The sequence below is a fragment of the Sciurus vulgaris genome (genome assembly GCF_902686455.1).
Source record: "Sciurus vulgaris genome assembly, chromosome: 3".
Lineage (NCBI taxonomy): Eukaryota > Metazoa > Chordata > Mammalia > Rodentia > Sciuridae > Sciurus > Sciurus vulgaris.
In genome coordinates, this window is record NC_136463.1 from 42,953,881 (window position 1) to 42,969,494 (window position 15,614).

The window sequence follows — 15,614 nt, forward strand, 5'->3', positions numbered from 1 at the left end:
GAGGTCTCGGAGGAGGAGGAGGAGGAGGAGGAGGAAGAGGAGGAGGAGGAAGAGGAAGAAGAAGAAGAGGAAGAAGAAGAAGAGGAAGGAGGAGGAGGAGGAGGGGCTGGTTGGGCATGTAGCTCAGTAGTGAAGAAGAAGAAGAAGAGGAAGAGGAAGAAGAGGAAAAGGAAGAAAGAAGAAGAAGGAGAGAGAAGAAAGAAGAAGGAGAAAGAAGAGAGAAGGAGAAGGAGGGAGAAGGAGAAAGAAGAAGAAGAAGAGGAGGAGGAGGAGGAGGAGGAAGAGGAGGAGGAGGAGGAGGAGGAAGAAGAAGAGGAGGAAGAAGGAGGAGGAGGAAAGGAGGAGGAGGAGGAGAAGGGGGGAGGAGGAAGGAGGAGGAGGAAAGGAGGAGGAGGAGGAGGAGGGGAGGAGGAGGAAGAAGAGGAAGAAGAGGAGGAAGAAGGAGGAGGAGGAAAGGAGGAGGAGGAGAAGGGGGGAGGAGGGGGAGGCAGGCTGGGGATGTAGCTCAGTAGCAAAGTACCCGTCCCGTGGATTCAATCCCCTCTACTATAGGGAGAAAAAAATTCAGATAGGTTGGCCACACCCCCCATAAGGCTGGTGTGAATTAGGAAGGGGTGAGGTGGGGACCCAAGGTGTGGCACCTCACCTGGTATTCCTCCTCCAGGCGTGACAGCAGCACAGCCTGCTCCACAGTCAGGTGTAGGTCAATCAGACCCAACGTCAGCACCATGGACTTGAGCTGGGCCACTACAAATTCAATCCCTGCGGGGACACAAGCCAATCAGGATGCAAAACAGGGCAGTTGCTACAGCCTGTGAGTCCCTATGCCCCTCACAGAGAATAGGAGTAAGTGGAGAAAAGGTGGCAGGAGTGGGAGATTGACCCAGGGCTCACCTGTGGTTGAGCCCACTCTTCTGGCTTTCTTTGCTCTTCCCTGGGTGAGAACATGACCTGATCCTTGCTAGTCAGTGTATCTCCCCCAAACCCCTGCCCAGTGACTGATTCACAGATGGGCATCTGACCCAGGTTAGGTCAATAAGATGAGAACTTGAGGCTTCTGTTGGAAAAAAGAAATCCTACTTTCTGCTGGGAGGGTATGAACCTAGAGCTGAGTTAAAGGGCTGGCATTACCTGCATCACACCTGCCTCCTAGGTCCACAGAATCTCAGTGCATACCTTGTAAGGCCCACATGTTGTAAGATGCCAGGTGGCTGATGAGCACCTCCCTCGTCTTCGCAGGGATGTTGGGTCCCATTATGCTGGTGGAGGAGCCAATCTCCATGCCATATCTGAAAGGAAAAGGCTGCAGGATATCCCTGGCATGCTGTGTCCCAAGAGCAGCCCAGTTTTTAACTGGAAGTAAACTACTGAGTATGTGTATACCCTTTCAGGACATGTGGTCAAGGGGCTAGTCTTGAGAATTCTGGAAGCAATTTCCCCTACATGGCCTTCTGGCCTAATTTTCTAACCCTCAAAAGCAAATCCAGAGGAACGAGAAATTACCCTAAATGAAGGTTCATTGCTGATTCCTGTGAAAAGGAGTTCACAGGAAACACTAACTCACTTGCCTGGAATCTTCATCAAAAGTGTAGGTAACCTGCTCTTTAAATCTTTTAAAAACTTTTTCACGTTTGAGGCCATAAAAGATTTCTTTTAAATAGTGTTTTCCTTAAAATAATATTTGTATAAATCACTCAACATTTTTTTTCCCATTGAGCCTCTATTGAGTATTTAAGGCACTGATCTTCACCTGTGATTTCTGGGTCAGGAAGATGCATGTTCAGATGCATAATCACCAACAGGCTGAGATGTGGCTCAATGGTAGAGGCAGCACCTAGCATGCATGAGGGCCAGGTTCCAGCAACACACTCACACACATAAATCAAAACTATTTAGAACATAGGAAAAACATACATAATGGGGTAAAAATAATTTTTGTAATTCTTTCATATATCACTGGATCTTTTGTTGTTTAAAAAATATCCATGCTGAAATTTCTAATAGTTCGAACTGAATGTAGGAAATGGCCAGATTTTTCTATGAACTATTAAGGACTGGATATCTTAACTGCCACAAACTCTTGATGATTCTGTACCATTGCAAAGATCTCCAGGCACCTAAATTAGTGTTGTAGTTCATTTTTTCCAAAATGGCATTGTACTGTCACATTTCTTATAAGGTATAACTGTTACATTTTATCTGCTCCTGTAGAATCCTGGTTCTGGCTTTCCCTTTAAAACCTACTGTGAGCACTCAGGAAACGTGTAGTAGATGAATAGGACTGATGGACCTCACCAAAAAAATACTCCAGGTGAGTTTACACAATATGTAGATGAGGCAGTGCCATGGATACCAGCCCTTCCACATTTCTCTTGGAATGAAATGGAATTTTTTTGCCCCCATATCAAATTCTATTCAATTTTGCCCTCAAAAAAGTCTTCCTGTCAAGGAAAAATATTGGGTATCATCAATTCCTAGAAACCATACATCCACAGGATGTTACCTATAATTTTGTAGAAAACTATCCTGTTTTCTCCATGTATAACAACGGTTTGTGGTTTTATTTAATAGTATAGTAATTGCATTTACTGTTTGCTATGAAGGATGCTAAAGTAGGAATGATTGGCTCCATTTACAGACAAGAATATTGAAGCTCAGAGAGATCAACTTATTAGCCCAAAGTCAAAGCTGCTAGTGGCAGCGCTGAGACTCAAACCAACACTGCTGGTCTGACCTGCTGGAGGAAGGGGGCCTGGGGTCTCTGGTGCTTCCTGAGGACCCAGAGTTGCCCCTATGGGATACAATGTGCCTGGTAGTAGGTGCTCAGTGCATGGTAGCTGAAATTAATTTTAGAAACATATTTTTCCAAGGGAACCCTATCCCCAGACATATAAGGGGAGCTGAATTCCAAGGGCACTCTGAACTCAGAAAGCTAACTAGCTAAGGGCACTGGGTACCTAGTAACCCCTGCCAGCATGCTGCCCAACACCGGGTCCACTCAATGTTTTCAGTGGGGGTGTACATCTTACCTTTTTTCAGCCCATTCTATGATTGGATCCCATTCATTCTTTTGAAGTTCCACTAATGTCTCTGGCTCTTCCACCCTGTAGCTAATTCATTGTAAAAATCACCTTCATTAATAAAACAGTACAATTCCTTCATTCAGCGATAGAAAAGGAAGAACAGAGGGCAACAGCAAAACCGTTCCCAGCACCAATCCAGTGCTCCAAGTCTTATCCCCCAAAGCAGTGGCTTTCACAGTGTGGCCTTAAGACCAGCAGCATGGGCCTTACCTGGGTACTTGTTAGCAAGGCACATTCTCAGGCTGCTTCCCATATCTATTGAAATCAGAACCTTTGGGGGTGGGGCCCAGTCATCTACATTTTAACAAACCTTCTAGGGGATTCTAATTTAAGCTTGAGTTTGTGAACCACTGCCCTAAATACTCCCAGATATCTGACAAGTCCAAGCTTGCCACATTAGTGCTACTGGAAAACAGATGCAACCTAATAACTGCAACCTGGGATCCACAGCCACTGGATATGAACACCATGCCAACAACTCAATAACAGTATCCCTGCCTTCCCCCTTCCAAGACATCATGCCATTGGTCACAGGACCACAAGAGCCCACCCACCTCTTGGCTTGGATGCTTGATCAGAGAAGACCAACCTAGAAGTCAGGCTGTGCCACTTATTTAAACCAAGAGATGCAGAGATGAGTCAGTGAGGGGAGTTGAGCTGCAAAGCCTCATGGGATAGGAACCCCAGGAGGCACTATGGCAAGTCACAGTCTCATGTAAGCAGAGGGAAGCAAAGAATCATGAGTGTGTGGAGGAGTTGGGCTGTTTGCTGGGAGGAGCAGATGAGTGGATGGACTTTCCTGCTTCTACCAGACCCACAACCAGCAGGGAGGAGGTGGGAGGAGCTCTGGCATCTAGGATTCTCAAGCTGTTAACCCTAGTGGTCTGACCTTCCTTCATTCCTGTCAGGACCCCTGTACAGTTTTCAAGAAACCCCCCCCCCCCACTTTTGGAGGAACTGAGGATTGAACCCAGGGGCACTTTACCACTAAGTTACATCTCTAGATCTTTTTTTTTTTTTTTAATTTGTGGTGCTGGGGATTGAACCCAGGGCCTTGTGCTTGTGAGGCAAGCACTCTACCAACTGAGCTATATTCCCAGCCCCTCTAGCTCTTTTTATTTTTAAAAATTTTGAGGCAGGGTCTCACTAAGTTGCTGAGGCTGGTCTCAAACTTTGTGATCCGCCTGCCTCAGCCTCCCAAGACACTGGGATTATAGGTGTGTGCCACCACACCTGGCAAGAAATACATTTTCCCCTGAGCTAAGTTGAATGCATTCTGCTCCCTGCAAACAAGTGATCCCAAGCACAACTAGGAAAATATCACTGGCCAGTTAGCCAAAGAACACAGACACAAGGGGAGCATTGAGAACAAGAGGAGGCATATCCTGACTATCACCATCTGTAATGACAGGAAAGCCAGTGGGCACAAATCAGGATCAGAGACCCTGCTGGGGACTGGCAAGTGAGCCCTGTGGTGCTGGTACCTGTAAGAGCTGAATACACCCCCCTCCTCAACCACCCCAACCCAAGGAGCATCCCGTGTTTCAGTAGCCTGAGAAGTCTTTCTCTTAAGGATCTGTAGAGCAGCTAGGGGCCAATGTCAGGAAACCTGTCCACCTTGTGAGGATACAGGAAAGCACCTGCCTCTTCTACCAAGAACTCTCTGGGCAAATGAGGCAAAACAGCCCAGGGGACTTGCATGGCCCAAGAGGACTGCTCATCTAAATGTCAATTACCAGAGGGTGTCAGTGTCCAGAAACTTCACAGCTGCCCGGATCAGCTGATCCTTGTTGCGCTGGGTTGGGTTGTCCAAGGATGTGTTGCACAATGTGGTCTGAATCAAAAGCAAAAAGTGCCCCATCACCACTTGCCAGTCCCAGGCAAAAGCCCTGCTCTCCTGAGGACATTGCATCTGATCCGGCAGGGTAAGAACAAAATAGCACCACAGCACAGCTCTCAACCCCAAGTGTTTTCAGAGCCCTGGCAGCAGCATATTCACTGAGAGTGTCCAAGAGCCAGGATCCATGCATAAAGCTCTGTGTATGCTCATAGGACTCATGGGACTCTTATAGCCCTGGATTAGGGAATGTCTCCCAAGGTGTTCTGCTCTTTACTTCCAAGCTCTGCCATATTTAACTTAATCCTCACAACGACAATTTGGAATGGATACCATTAGACCTATTCCAGAGATGTGAAAACTGAGGCTGAGAGATGAAATACATCCTCAGATTCAATAAATAAGAGATCTTAAGTAGTCAGGGAACTCAAAGCCTTTACCAGCTGGCCCCCTTAACAACTTAGAAAGAAAAAAAAAAATCCAAACTGGGATCAAAATTATTATGCCAGATTTGCCTTACCAACAAGAGTTTTCTTAGGTTACTCAAACTATTCATTTGTAGCCCAAATTTCATCAGATAGACAAGGAGCAGGTGCTACCTCAGAGGGCTGTGATATTGCAGGGAAGCTCCCTGGATTTGTATGTCAAGGTCATGCATACCAATGACCAAGATGAGAGCAACTAACTCATATTGACTGAGTGTCCACCCTGTTTCTGGGACCATGCTAAGAGTTTTCTATGTGTCATCTTATCCTAATCCAGGCCACAACTCTAAGATGGTTCTTCTATCACTCATCTTTTACATATGGTGCCCAAGGTCACAAGGTGGGGACTACAGAGGCTGAAACTAATAAGTCTGGCAGATCCCCTTCCCTCCTCTGCCATCCTAGTACCTCAGTGAGCCACCTGTGTATGGATCGGGGTTTATCTCTACAAGGGAATCTTCCTCGCCTTACCTACCTACCTAGTTGACTCCTGCACCCAACCAATATTACTGGGTATCATCTAAACTTCCTGTTGGAGCTGTTGATAAAACAGACATAGCTCCTGCAGACATGCAGTGGAAAAAGCAGACAATAAACATGCAAACATAAAGCAGGTCATTGCACACTAAGTGCTGATGAAACAAATGGCCAGCTACTGTAATAAATGGCCAGCTGGACAGTCAGCAAAGGTGACATCTGTCCTGAACAGAGGAGGAACTGGCCACCCAGCATGGTGTTCCAAGCAGAGGGAACTGCAGTTGCACAAGCTGGAAAGGGAAAGAGGTTGGCCTATGCAAAGACTGAAAAGAGGTGAGTGTGGCTGCAGCCCAGGCCAACAAAGGCCTATCCCCGGGGCCATGTCACAACTTGAAAAGGGGTCTAAATTTTGCCAAGTAGCCTAGGAAGCCCCTAGCAGGTGTTAGGGTGTAAGTTTGTGCTGTGAACTTGTTACCAGGTGCATTGTGTAGAACTTGATGGTATCCTGCTGGGAGTCCCATTCAGTGGCCACTGCAATGGCCAAGGCCTCACTGGGGACAGTAAAGAGCTTGGCTTGGGGAGTTTTCAGCTTCCTGTGGTCCAGATTTATCTCAAAGCCACCTTGAAAGATCAAATGAAACACTCTCAGGGATTGTGAAGTGGAATCGGGTGACCATTCCTATATTTAGCAGTTTGAATTGATACAAAGACAACTCTGAGTCCCTTACAGAAACATATCTGACAAAAGTGCCAAGGATAATCTCACCACTGAACCAGCTGGAGATGAAAAATGTTTCCAACCATTCACAAAAAAAAAAAAGGAGGCAGTCAAAATTTCAGACTCACCTTCACCTTGTGTGATGCTGACATTCTGATAAAACCTCTTCCTTTCTGTAAGAAAGATTTTTTTTCAGAAAGGCATTTAAAATAACGTCAAGAGGGCTCATAGGACTGTAAGACCAGCTTGCACCATTACTGTTAATGCTGATTGATTGCCTTGATTTTCATATCACCATTCAAGGTCTGCCCTACTCTTTGGTGTAATCAACGGCTTCTGATTAAAGCTGGGGGGAGGGGAGCATCTGCTCTCCAGGGATGAGGGAGGAAGAGGACATGCTGGTCATGCCTCTGCCAGTCTCCAAACCCAAGGGCAAGTCTGATCAGGGGATTCTTGGAGCTGCAGACTGTGTGACCTGACAGATTTCCAACCACTTCTGCTTTAATAACAAGTATGTTCACCACCCCACTCTTCTGGGGCCACAGCATAATACACCCAAATCTCAAGTTGGTGTCTAAAGCCAGAGACCCATTTTAGATAAGATTCTGATGCCTCTAAGAAGAATAAATGAGAAGCCAGAATGTGTGCACGTGGCACACATTCTGCGTGTGTGTGTGTGGCACACAGGCAGAAAGTAAAGCTCCCAGGAGCATTTCCCATCCTCCCTCTCCAATTAATTAACCTAATTAACCAGCTTGCTTGTGTATTCAACAGGAACTTTAAACATTTCCTCCAAGAATGGGGAAAATCTGTGCCCTATGTTTTCTTTAGACTATGAAAATTCTGGAAAACCTGGTATGTGTGCATGGTAGGGGGAAAGGGTAATGGAAAGAGGGCATCTGGTTTTACTCTAAACATATTTTTTTAGGTTTTCCACATCATATCAGTTATTTCCATATATCTCATTTGCCATCATTAATCCTTAAATACAGAAAAATCAAAATTGCATTTCCATGGTTTAACTTACTAGCAAACTAAAGTCCAAAGTTTTTCCCACAAAACTATGCCCATTATGTGTCAGATACTATTCTAGGCACTTGGGATATAATAATGACTAACAGATAAAAATCCTTGTCTTTGTAGAGTTAAAAAAAAAAATGGTTGATCAGATCAGGCTGCCAAGGTGATCTGGCACAATTTACCACCCTCATCTGAAATCATAACACTGATTCTATCACACATTTGGCACCAAAAAAGGTTTCCATTACCCTAGAGCTTTTAAATTTCCCTATTTTATCTGGCATCTGGTCTTATCCAATTTGTGGGTCAGACATGTCTGAGGCCTCCTTTCCTGTCTTGGGTCTGGATTAAGGTATCTAGGCTATGTCCCTTGTGTTTTCTGATGCCCTGGCTGGGCAATGCTCTGACTCAACACTGGGAAGGACTTTTCCCAAGTAAGCAGTAAGTGCCAGCTGACAGTGCCACATACCAGTGAGCACACAAACACACTGCCCAGCGCAGGCCTGGGAAATGGGCCTGAGACTAGCACTAGAGAAGTGAACTGAGGCAGAAGCTGACAGAACAGGGTTGAACCTCCAAAAACTGCTGGGGCATCTAAGTTTCACATGAAGGAAGTGTTATATTCTGCTCAGCTGTCCAACTTTGCTGTATCTGAATAAGAAAAAACCGGAAGGGAGCAGGAAGAACAGAAGGGCAGGGAAGGAAAGACCAAACTTTCCTCTCAAAATGGGAGAAAACCATGTAGTAAAAGAGATGGAAGAAGGGTAAAAGGAGCCCAAAGTTTCCTGATCCTCAGATTTGAAGACAGGCACATGTGTGGTTATGTTTTAGATGGGGGTTCTTCTGAATAAAGAACTGACACTCAGAGGGGCAAATTTCAGTCTTGGAGTACACTTCAGTGAATACTGATCACAGTCCAGGATGTGTGACAGTCTTGGGATGGGATGTACCCTTAAGGCTCTTACCGTCTGGTGGGAGACACTAAACCAGGCAAATGATCAAGTGATGAGAGCACATGGGATGACAGAAACACAAACCGAGGAAGCCTGATCTTATCCTAGGCTGCAGGAACATCTCCAAGCAGTCAGATTTCATTTGTGACCCAAAGAAGCAGCAGGAATTACTAAATCTCATTGATCAATTCATTTGGGGAGGATGTGTGTGGAAGTAGTTTCCAAAATTAGAAAAAACTTGTGTAAAGGTGCAGAGCTTCAGGATAGCAGAGTTTTGGAGAACTAAAAAGATGATCAGCAGAAGACTGGAGCTGTCCAGCAGAGAATGGTCAGAGATGCCCAGAGAGGGTGATGGGGTCAAACCTTCAGAAACAGGGGGACATGTAGGTCACAGTAAGGAGGACAAAGACAGCCAACTAAAGAGATCACACAGGCAAAGAAGAATGTGATCTGGACAATTTATTTGGTGGGATTCATGAGTCCTTAATGTCAAAAAGATGAAGGCTTTTATGGTTCACATAAGACAAATCATGAGATCACTGGGAGCCTAGGAAGCTTTCAAATTTTCAGTGAATACAGTTTAGCTGACATCAACAGGAATACAACCTTTAAAAACAATGGAAACAGCAAATTTGTAGGATCCTGCAGAACTGGGATTTACATTGAGTATGAAAGGGTCCTTTTACAGAATGTCTGTGGTAAAAACATACACAGTGCTTTTTCATAGACAGCTTTGTGCACTATGTAGATGCAAAGAAATTGATGTATGAAAAAGTGCTGAATTTAAAGAGATGGCCACAGGAAAACAGGCTAGAGAAGCAGAGAATAACTTTTAAAACCTGCCCATGTGAAAAGTGCTAAATGGGAAATTAATATCTTTTGGGTTCCTTTTTCTTGTAAAGTTGCTTCAATCCATATAAAGAAACAAGCAGTTTTCTGCATCGCTTCCCCCCTACAATCCTCTTGTCTTAGTCTTTATGAATCAGTAAGTGATCTACCAGTCACAATTTCCAGGCTGGCTTTTCCTTCAGAAATATTCAAAGCCTCAGGAACTACAACTCCCACAGTGCACCAAGAAGAGGAAGTACTGGTCTCAGAGCTGAGGCAACATCTTTATCTTTTAAAGCAGTGCCACCTGGTGGACCTTAAGCCTTAAACTGAAATTCTAAATCCAGACATCCCTCCCTCTTCACAGAGGCAGTTCCAAGCAGCTGTTTTCAGGTATCAAAATTCTTCAGTCCAAATGTATAAAGAAATCCTTCAACACAATAACAAGAGATAAATAACCCAATTAAAAATCACCAAAGGAGGGGCTGAGATTGTGGTTCAGTGGTAGAGCACTTGCCTAGCATGTGCAAGGCACTGGGTTCAAGTCTCAGCACCACATAAAAATAAATAAAATAAAGGTATTGTGTCCATCTACAACTAAAAATATATATTAAAGAAAATAAAAATAAAAATGTCCAAAGGATTTGAATGGATATTCTTTGAAGAAAATACATAAATGGACAAGTACATGAAAAAATTTGATCTCATTAGTCATCGGGGAAATATATACTGAAATTGCTTCATACTTTTAGGATGGCTATAATCAAAAATATATACAATAACAAGTGTTGGCAAGGATGTGGAGAAATTGGAATCCTGCTATTGGAAATGTAAAATAATCTAGCAGGTCCTAAAAAAGTTAGAGTTACCATTTTACCTAGCAATTCTACTCTTAGGTATATACCTATGAGAAATAAAAACTTACACAAAATCTTGTACATAAATGTTTACAGCAGCATTATTCATAACAATCAAAGGATGGAAGCAATCTACATGTCTATCAATGGATGAACAGATGAATAAAATGTGGTATACCTGTATACAAACGTGGTATACCTGAATGTTATTTGGCAATAAAAAAGAATGGAATAGTGATACATGATATGACCCAGATAAACCTTTTTTTAAGCATGCTAAGTGAAAAATGTCAGTTAAACAAGACTACATTCTATTTATGTGAAATGTCCAAAACAGGGAAATCTATAAAGGAAGGAAGTAAAATAGTGGTTGCCTAGGGCTAGGGGAATGAAAGGAGTAAAGGCAGATTTCTTTTGAGTGTGATAAAAATGTTCTAAAATTGTGGTAATGGTTGACACTCCATGAACACACTAAAAACTACTGAATTTACACTAAATGAATGACTATATGGCAGGTGAATTATATTTCCATAAAGCTGTTAAAATAATCTTCTGACCAAATGTATATATGTACCATTTTCCAAATTGCTCTTCAATACAGCAGAGGTTGTTCAACATTTTCTACAAAGAGCCAGACAATATTTTAGGCTATGCAGACCATACAGTCTCTCTTGCAACCTAGCTCTGCCACGGTAGTGAAAGCTGACATAAACAAGATGTAAAGGAAAAAAAATGTGGCTGTATTCCAATAAAACTTTATTGACAAAATAGGTGGCAGCCTGGACCTCTGATCTAGACTACAAATCTCCCTTAAACCACATCACCCACCCTATGCAAATGACAGGGTAGGAATGCCTATGAAGTGGTAGAGACTCAGACACTGGTCTTGTTCAATGATAAAACAACTTATAAGGTAGAGGCAAGTCTTCCAGACTTGACATCATTGGGTGTTTACATGAGCTAGATAGGCTGCTTCTCCAGAACACCTCTCCCTCCAGGTAGTCACCAGACCTCTGACAAACTGGTACAAACTGGGCCACAACAGCCTCACAGAGGTCTCCTTGCTGCACCATCTCCTCCTCCAATGCCTAAGTGACCCTTGTCTAAACCCTTCCTCTCTTTTCAACAACTTTTGGTGGCATAAACATTCCTAATGTGCCACATTCAATCACCTTGCCAACTGCAGTCTTCATCAAAAAGGACCCACTTGGATTTACTCTTCCACCACTCCAAAGACATACAAAAATCTCACAAGTGGTAAAGCCTTTGTAGAACACAAAGCCTGATTTATGTACCCCTCTTACTGTGCCTCATGCATCATTCCTATTTGCTTTCACATTTGACAACCTAACACGTAGGTTTAGGATTCCAAGATCCTAAACTATAAACTAGGAAGCTTCCAGTACAAAAGAAAAGAAGATGGTAGATCAAGTGCTACCATATTGGAAAATAAGCATCCACTCACCTAAATTAACTCTTTGCTTTTTCCAACTTAGTAAACATCTGATTATATTCTTTGTACTCGTGTTGTGCCTCCTGGGATGCCCTTCCTTTTTCCTCTTTTTTTTCCTTTACTTGTTTTTTTGACATGGGGCCTCACTATGTTGCCCAGGCTGGCCTTGAACTCCTGGGCTCAGGTGATCCTCCCACGTCAGCCTTTGAGGTAGTTGGGATTAGAGATGCATGCCACCACACCCTTCTTCCTCTTTACTGGTTGTGTAGGGCCCACCTCCAGATCCTTCACTTAAGGAAAGATGAAACCTCAGCTTCCTGCTGCATTCAACCTCTTTCCCCATTTGTATAAAGTTATGGATAGAAGGATCCCCACAGGCAACTACAGCTTCAACTTACTGAAAAAAAAAAAAAAAAATGAAGTAGTTACATGCCTAAACCAGCACTAAACCCCTGATTTGTACTCCTGTCACAATGCCAAACTGCCTGTGAAGTTCTGAATTTCCTAAAGCAGGCAGTATTAGGGCAAGGTCTCTTACACCCTGCTGTCACCTCTGGATATGCTGGAGACACCCAACACTCTTCCTCCTCCTCTTCACTGAACTCACAGATCAATGCCCAGCTTAAATGCTCTTTCACTCAAGGCCCTCTCTAGCCCCTGAACAGCCCCAAATGGGAGGAAGTTCGTCTATGTGTTCTCACCACTTCTTTGTACTTCCCTTATCAGAGTATATGTCACTGTGTAGTCAAGATAATGTAACCTTTGCATTTGACAGTGAACATCATTCAGGTGGATATCACATCTGTCTCGAAGACCATTGTGCCTCCGCCCCCAACACAGAAAAACTAATCAAATGGAAGGAGTGTATTACTACTTTTCATTCACTGAAGTAAGTCACTCCTCTTACCCTAGTCTCTCTCTCCTGCAGCAGTGAAAGAGCCACTACCTTCTTCTAGGCCTTGCCACAGTCACAGGTGGACAAAGGAGGCACGGTGTCAACTCCCACTTAAGAGAAAAGGCTCCAGAGAAAGCAGGGGTTGTGGCAGGGTGCTAGGACAGAGGACCTAGAAACTGCAGGGAAAGTGCATGGGATGGATCCATCTGCTCTAGGGACACAAAGTACAGTTCAGCCTTTGCCCTACACAAAGCGCAGAGTCTGCTCTGTGATCTTGGAAGTTCTGGTCCAGAGCCCAAATTTCCCTGATGGAAAACAAGGAAGACAACTTATTAAAGAGAGGAAAGCCATAAGCTCTGAGAACAGTCACACGGGCCAAATGTCAATCACCATCTCTGCCCTGACTGCCCTGCATATACTCGGGTGGTCTCCACCTTTTCCCATCTACACCCGGATCTGATTGGCCTGAATAACCTCGTGGGCTTGAGCCCTGCCTCAATCACCCCAAACTGCTCGGCTGAAGACCTGTTCGGCTTAGCCCGACTTGGCCACTGGCCAAAAAGTAAAGTCCTGGTCTCACCTGTCGGGGGAGCGTAGGCCCGGGCCGGGGACTGGGGACCTGGCCCCTGACTCACTGAGATGGTGGGATCACTCGGGGACCGGTTCAGGAGGCAATGCCCCCGGCCTCGCAGCCGAAGGCAACTCCTCCACATCGCACCGTAGGACCTGGGAGGACGCGTGCAGCGAAGCCAGAGGGCAGGGAACAGCGAACGAATTCTTCGGACGCTAGCCGCTGGGGCCGTACGGAAACCTTTCACCACGTTCCCAGAGCCCTCAGCCTCCCCTGGACGCCGCCATCTTTCACATGACACCTACGGCGCGCCGTCGCCGCCGCGCGCCCCTGGCGCACACCCCCAGTCAATCAGCATCACAAACGCGCCTTTGCCCCGCCCCGCTCACGCCGCGCCTCGGGAAGAAGACTACAAGTCCCAGAAAGTAGCTCGCGCACCTCGCCACGTGTTTTCTCCGCTCGCCAATGAGTGGAAGCGCCGCGTGAGCCTACTCCCGCCCCCTCGGCGCTCCTGAGCCAATCGGAAGGGGTAGTGTGTGTGCGAGGGCAAGTGGGGAGGGGGACCCAGCTCAGGACAGGGAGGCCCTGCTCGCAGGTCCCGGGGTCCCGGTGCCGGCCCAAGAGCTTGGTCCGCAGGCAGCGGGCGGGTGGTGCCCCTCCCGCCCCCACCCCGCGCGTGCGTGCCCCAGCCCCTCCCTCCCCGCCACCCTCCTCGGCTCCCGCGCGGCGGCGGCGGTTCCTCTCCCCCTCCCCCCAGCCCTGGCTCCGGGGGACCCCGCGATGCCGGTCCGCACCGAGTGTCCCCCGCCGGCCGGTGCCTCGGCCGCCTCCGCGGCCTCGCTCATCCCGCCGCCGCCCATCAACACCCAGCAGCCCGGCGTGGCCACCAGCTTGCTCTACAGCGGCTCCAAGTTCCGCGGCCACCAGAAGAGCAAGGGGAACTCGTACGACGTAGAGGTGGTGCTGCAGGTGAGCGCCGGGCCGACCGGGGCCCGAGGGCCTCCTCGCGGCGCTCACGGGCCGTGCCTGCCCTCGGCTCCTCGAGCCCGCAGCCGCGGACCAGGCCCTCGCCGCTGGGGCCTCCTACACCGGGCGCCTCCCACCCGGGACCTGCTTAGCCGGTGTCTCACACTCTCCGAGCCCCAGACCTGAGCTGCCCCTGGACCCAGAGCCTGTGGTGACCGGTTCCTGGCAGACCCTGAACACTGTCTAGACTTGAATCCTGGGGATCCGGAAGCCCCGCCGTGTCTGGCTGTCCTCTAACCTGGGTCCTTTTTCCCCAGACCTGTCGCCCCACACAGTCCCTCTCAGATCCTGAAGAACTCTTCATTGGTTTCCCCAGACTTGGGGCCCAGACCAGATTTCTCCATACCTGAGACATGATCCCCTATTCTCAGACCCTGGGACCTTCCCCTTTTGATGGTTTCCTTCTCAGTAGAGCTTAATCAGCAGCCTCCCAAGACGTGGGAGCATCCTCTTTCCTATGACTGTGAGCCCCGAATCCACACAAATCCCTCCCTCGGTCCCTGTCTCCCCGTGTAGACCAGGTACTCACACCCTGAGTGCCGCTGAGTGGAGCTCTTCACCAGTCTTGCCTCTTGGGGTCCCTGATACCACCTCCTCCTTCAGTCTTAATGGTCCAGGCACCCAGCTGCCTCCTTCCCCTGGCAGCCTGCCCCAGGCTTCTCAAAACTTCCTACCCATCGCTGTGGCCACTTCCCATCAGCTTGAAGTCTTCCAGACCTCCCCACCCCATACCTTCATCCAGCTCATTATGGACCCTCTTTCAAAGTGTTCTTAACTTTTATCTACATAGGCATAGGGCTTCCTTCCAGTCTCTGATACCCATATACTGGGCAATCTAACTCACCCAGTTTTATTTCATGTCCACTCACCTCCCCCTATTTGACCTGGATTTCTGAGTACCTGCTGCCAGTCCCTGATCAGCTTTGGAATTACAGCTTCACCTGCCCAGGGCCTTTCCTATACCTTACTTCTCTCACCCAGATGTTAGCACACTTGACAGTTTTTCCTAGCTGAAAGAGATTCATTGGTGGTGGTAGATACTGCTTTTTATCTCTCTTCCCCACAAAACTTATTTCCTCAGTTTTTACCCCTGTCTTCCTGGGGACCCACTTTCCCCCCTCCCTTCTCCTTTCCTCCTAACACCAGAAGCCCCTCCAAATACCTGGTCTTTGAAAACCCTTCCAGAAGCTTAGAGGCTCTATATGCTGCCTCACTGCTCCTCTTTGTGAGGGTGGAATATACAATGTACCTCTTCATGTTCACCCTTTGCCCTCTTAGTCTCTCTTCTGAACAATTAGGTTTCCTACTCAAAAGACAGTGGGGATGCCTCTTTTTTCTGCTAACTGTAAAGCACTCCTCAGTTCCTTTTTTTCTTACCACTTTGTGGGAGTAAATAGTTTTTCTTCTGGCT

The 15,614-nt window shown here is 46.7% G+C and overlaps 2 protein-coding genes across 6 annotated transcripts in view; one reads left to right on the forward strand and one right to left on the reverse strand.

The window, feature by feature from the left end:
• Positions 1–14,905, reverse strand: part of ATPAF2 (ATP synthase mitochondrial F1 complex assembly factor 2) — a 17,572-nt gene extending 2,667 nt beyond the window's left edge. The window contains exons 1-7 of one of the 4 annotated variants that reach the window (XM_079132932.1): positions 14,733–14,899; positions 6,729–6,773; positions 6,358–6,503; positions 4,820–4,917; positions 3,030–3,110; positions 1,177–1,289; positions 647–762 (exon numbers count right to left, since the gene is read on the reverse strand). In XM_079132932.1, coding sequence (XP_078989058.1) covers positions 647–762; positions 1,177–1,289; positions 3,030–3,110; positions 4,820–4,917; positions 6,358–6,366 — 417 coding nt within the window. In that variant the 5' untranslated portion in view covers positions 6,367–6,503; positions 6,729–6,773; positions 14,733–14,899. Of the gene's footprint in view, positions 1–646; positions 763–1,176; positions 1,290–3,029; positions 3,111–4,819; positions 4,918–6,357; positions 6,504–6,728; positions 6,774–13,186; positions 13,496–14,732 lie in introns of those variants that run through there. The other 3 variants (XM_079132929.1, XM_079132931.1, XM_079132930.1) reach the window with 3 other exon arrangements.
• Positions 13,784–15,614, forward strand: part of GID4 (GID complex subunit 4 homolog) — a 23,488-nt gene continuing 21,657 nt past the window's right edge. The window contains exon 1 of one of the 2 annotated variants that reach the window (XM_079132940.1): positions 13,784–14,146. In XM_079132940.1, coding sequence (XP_078989066.1) covers positions 13,958–14,146 — 189 coding nt within the window. In that variant the 5' untranslated portion in view covers positions 13,784–13,957. The remainder of the gene's footprint in view (positions 14,147–15,614) is intronic. The other variant, XM_079132941.1, reaches the window with a different exon arrangement.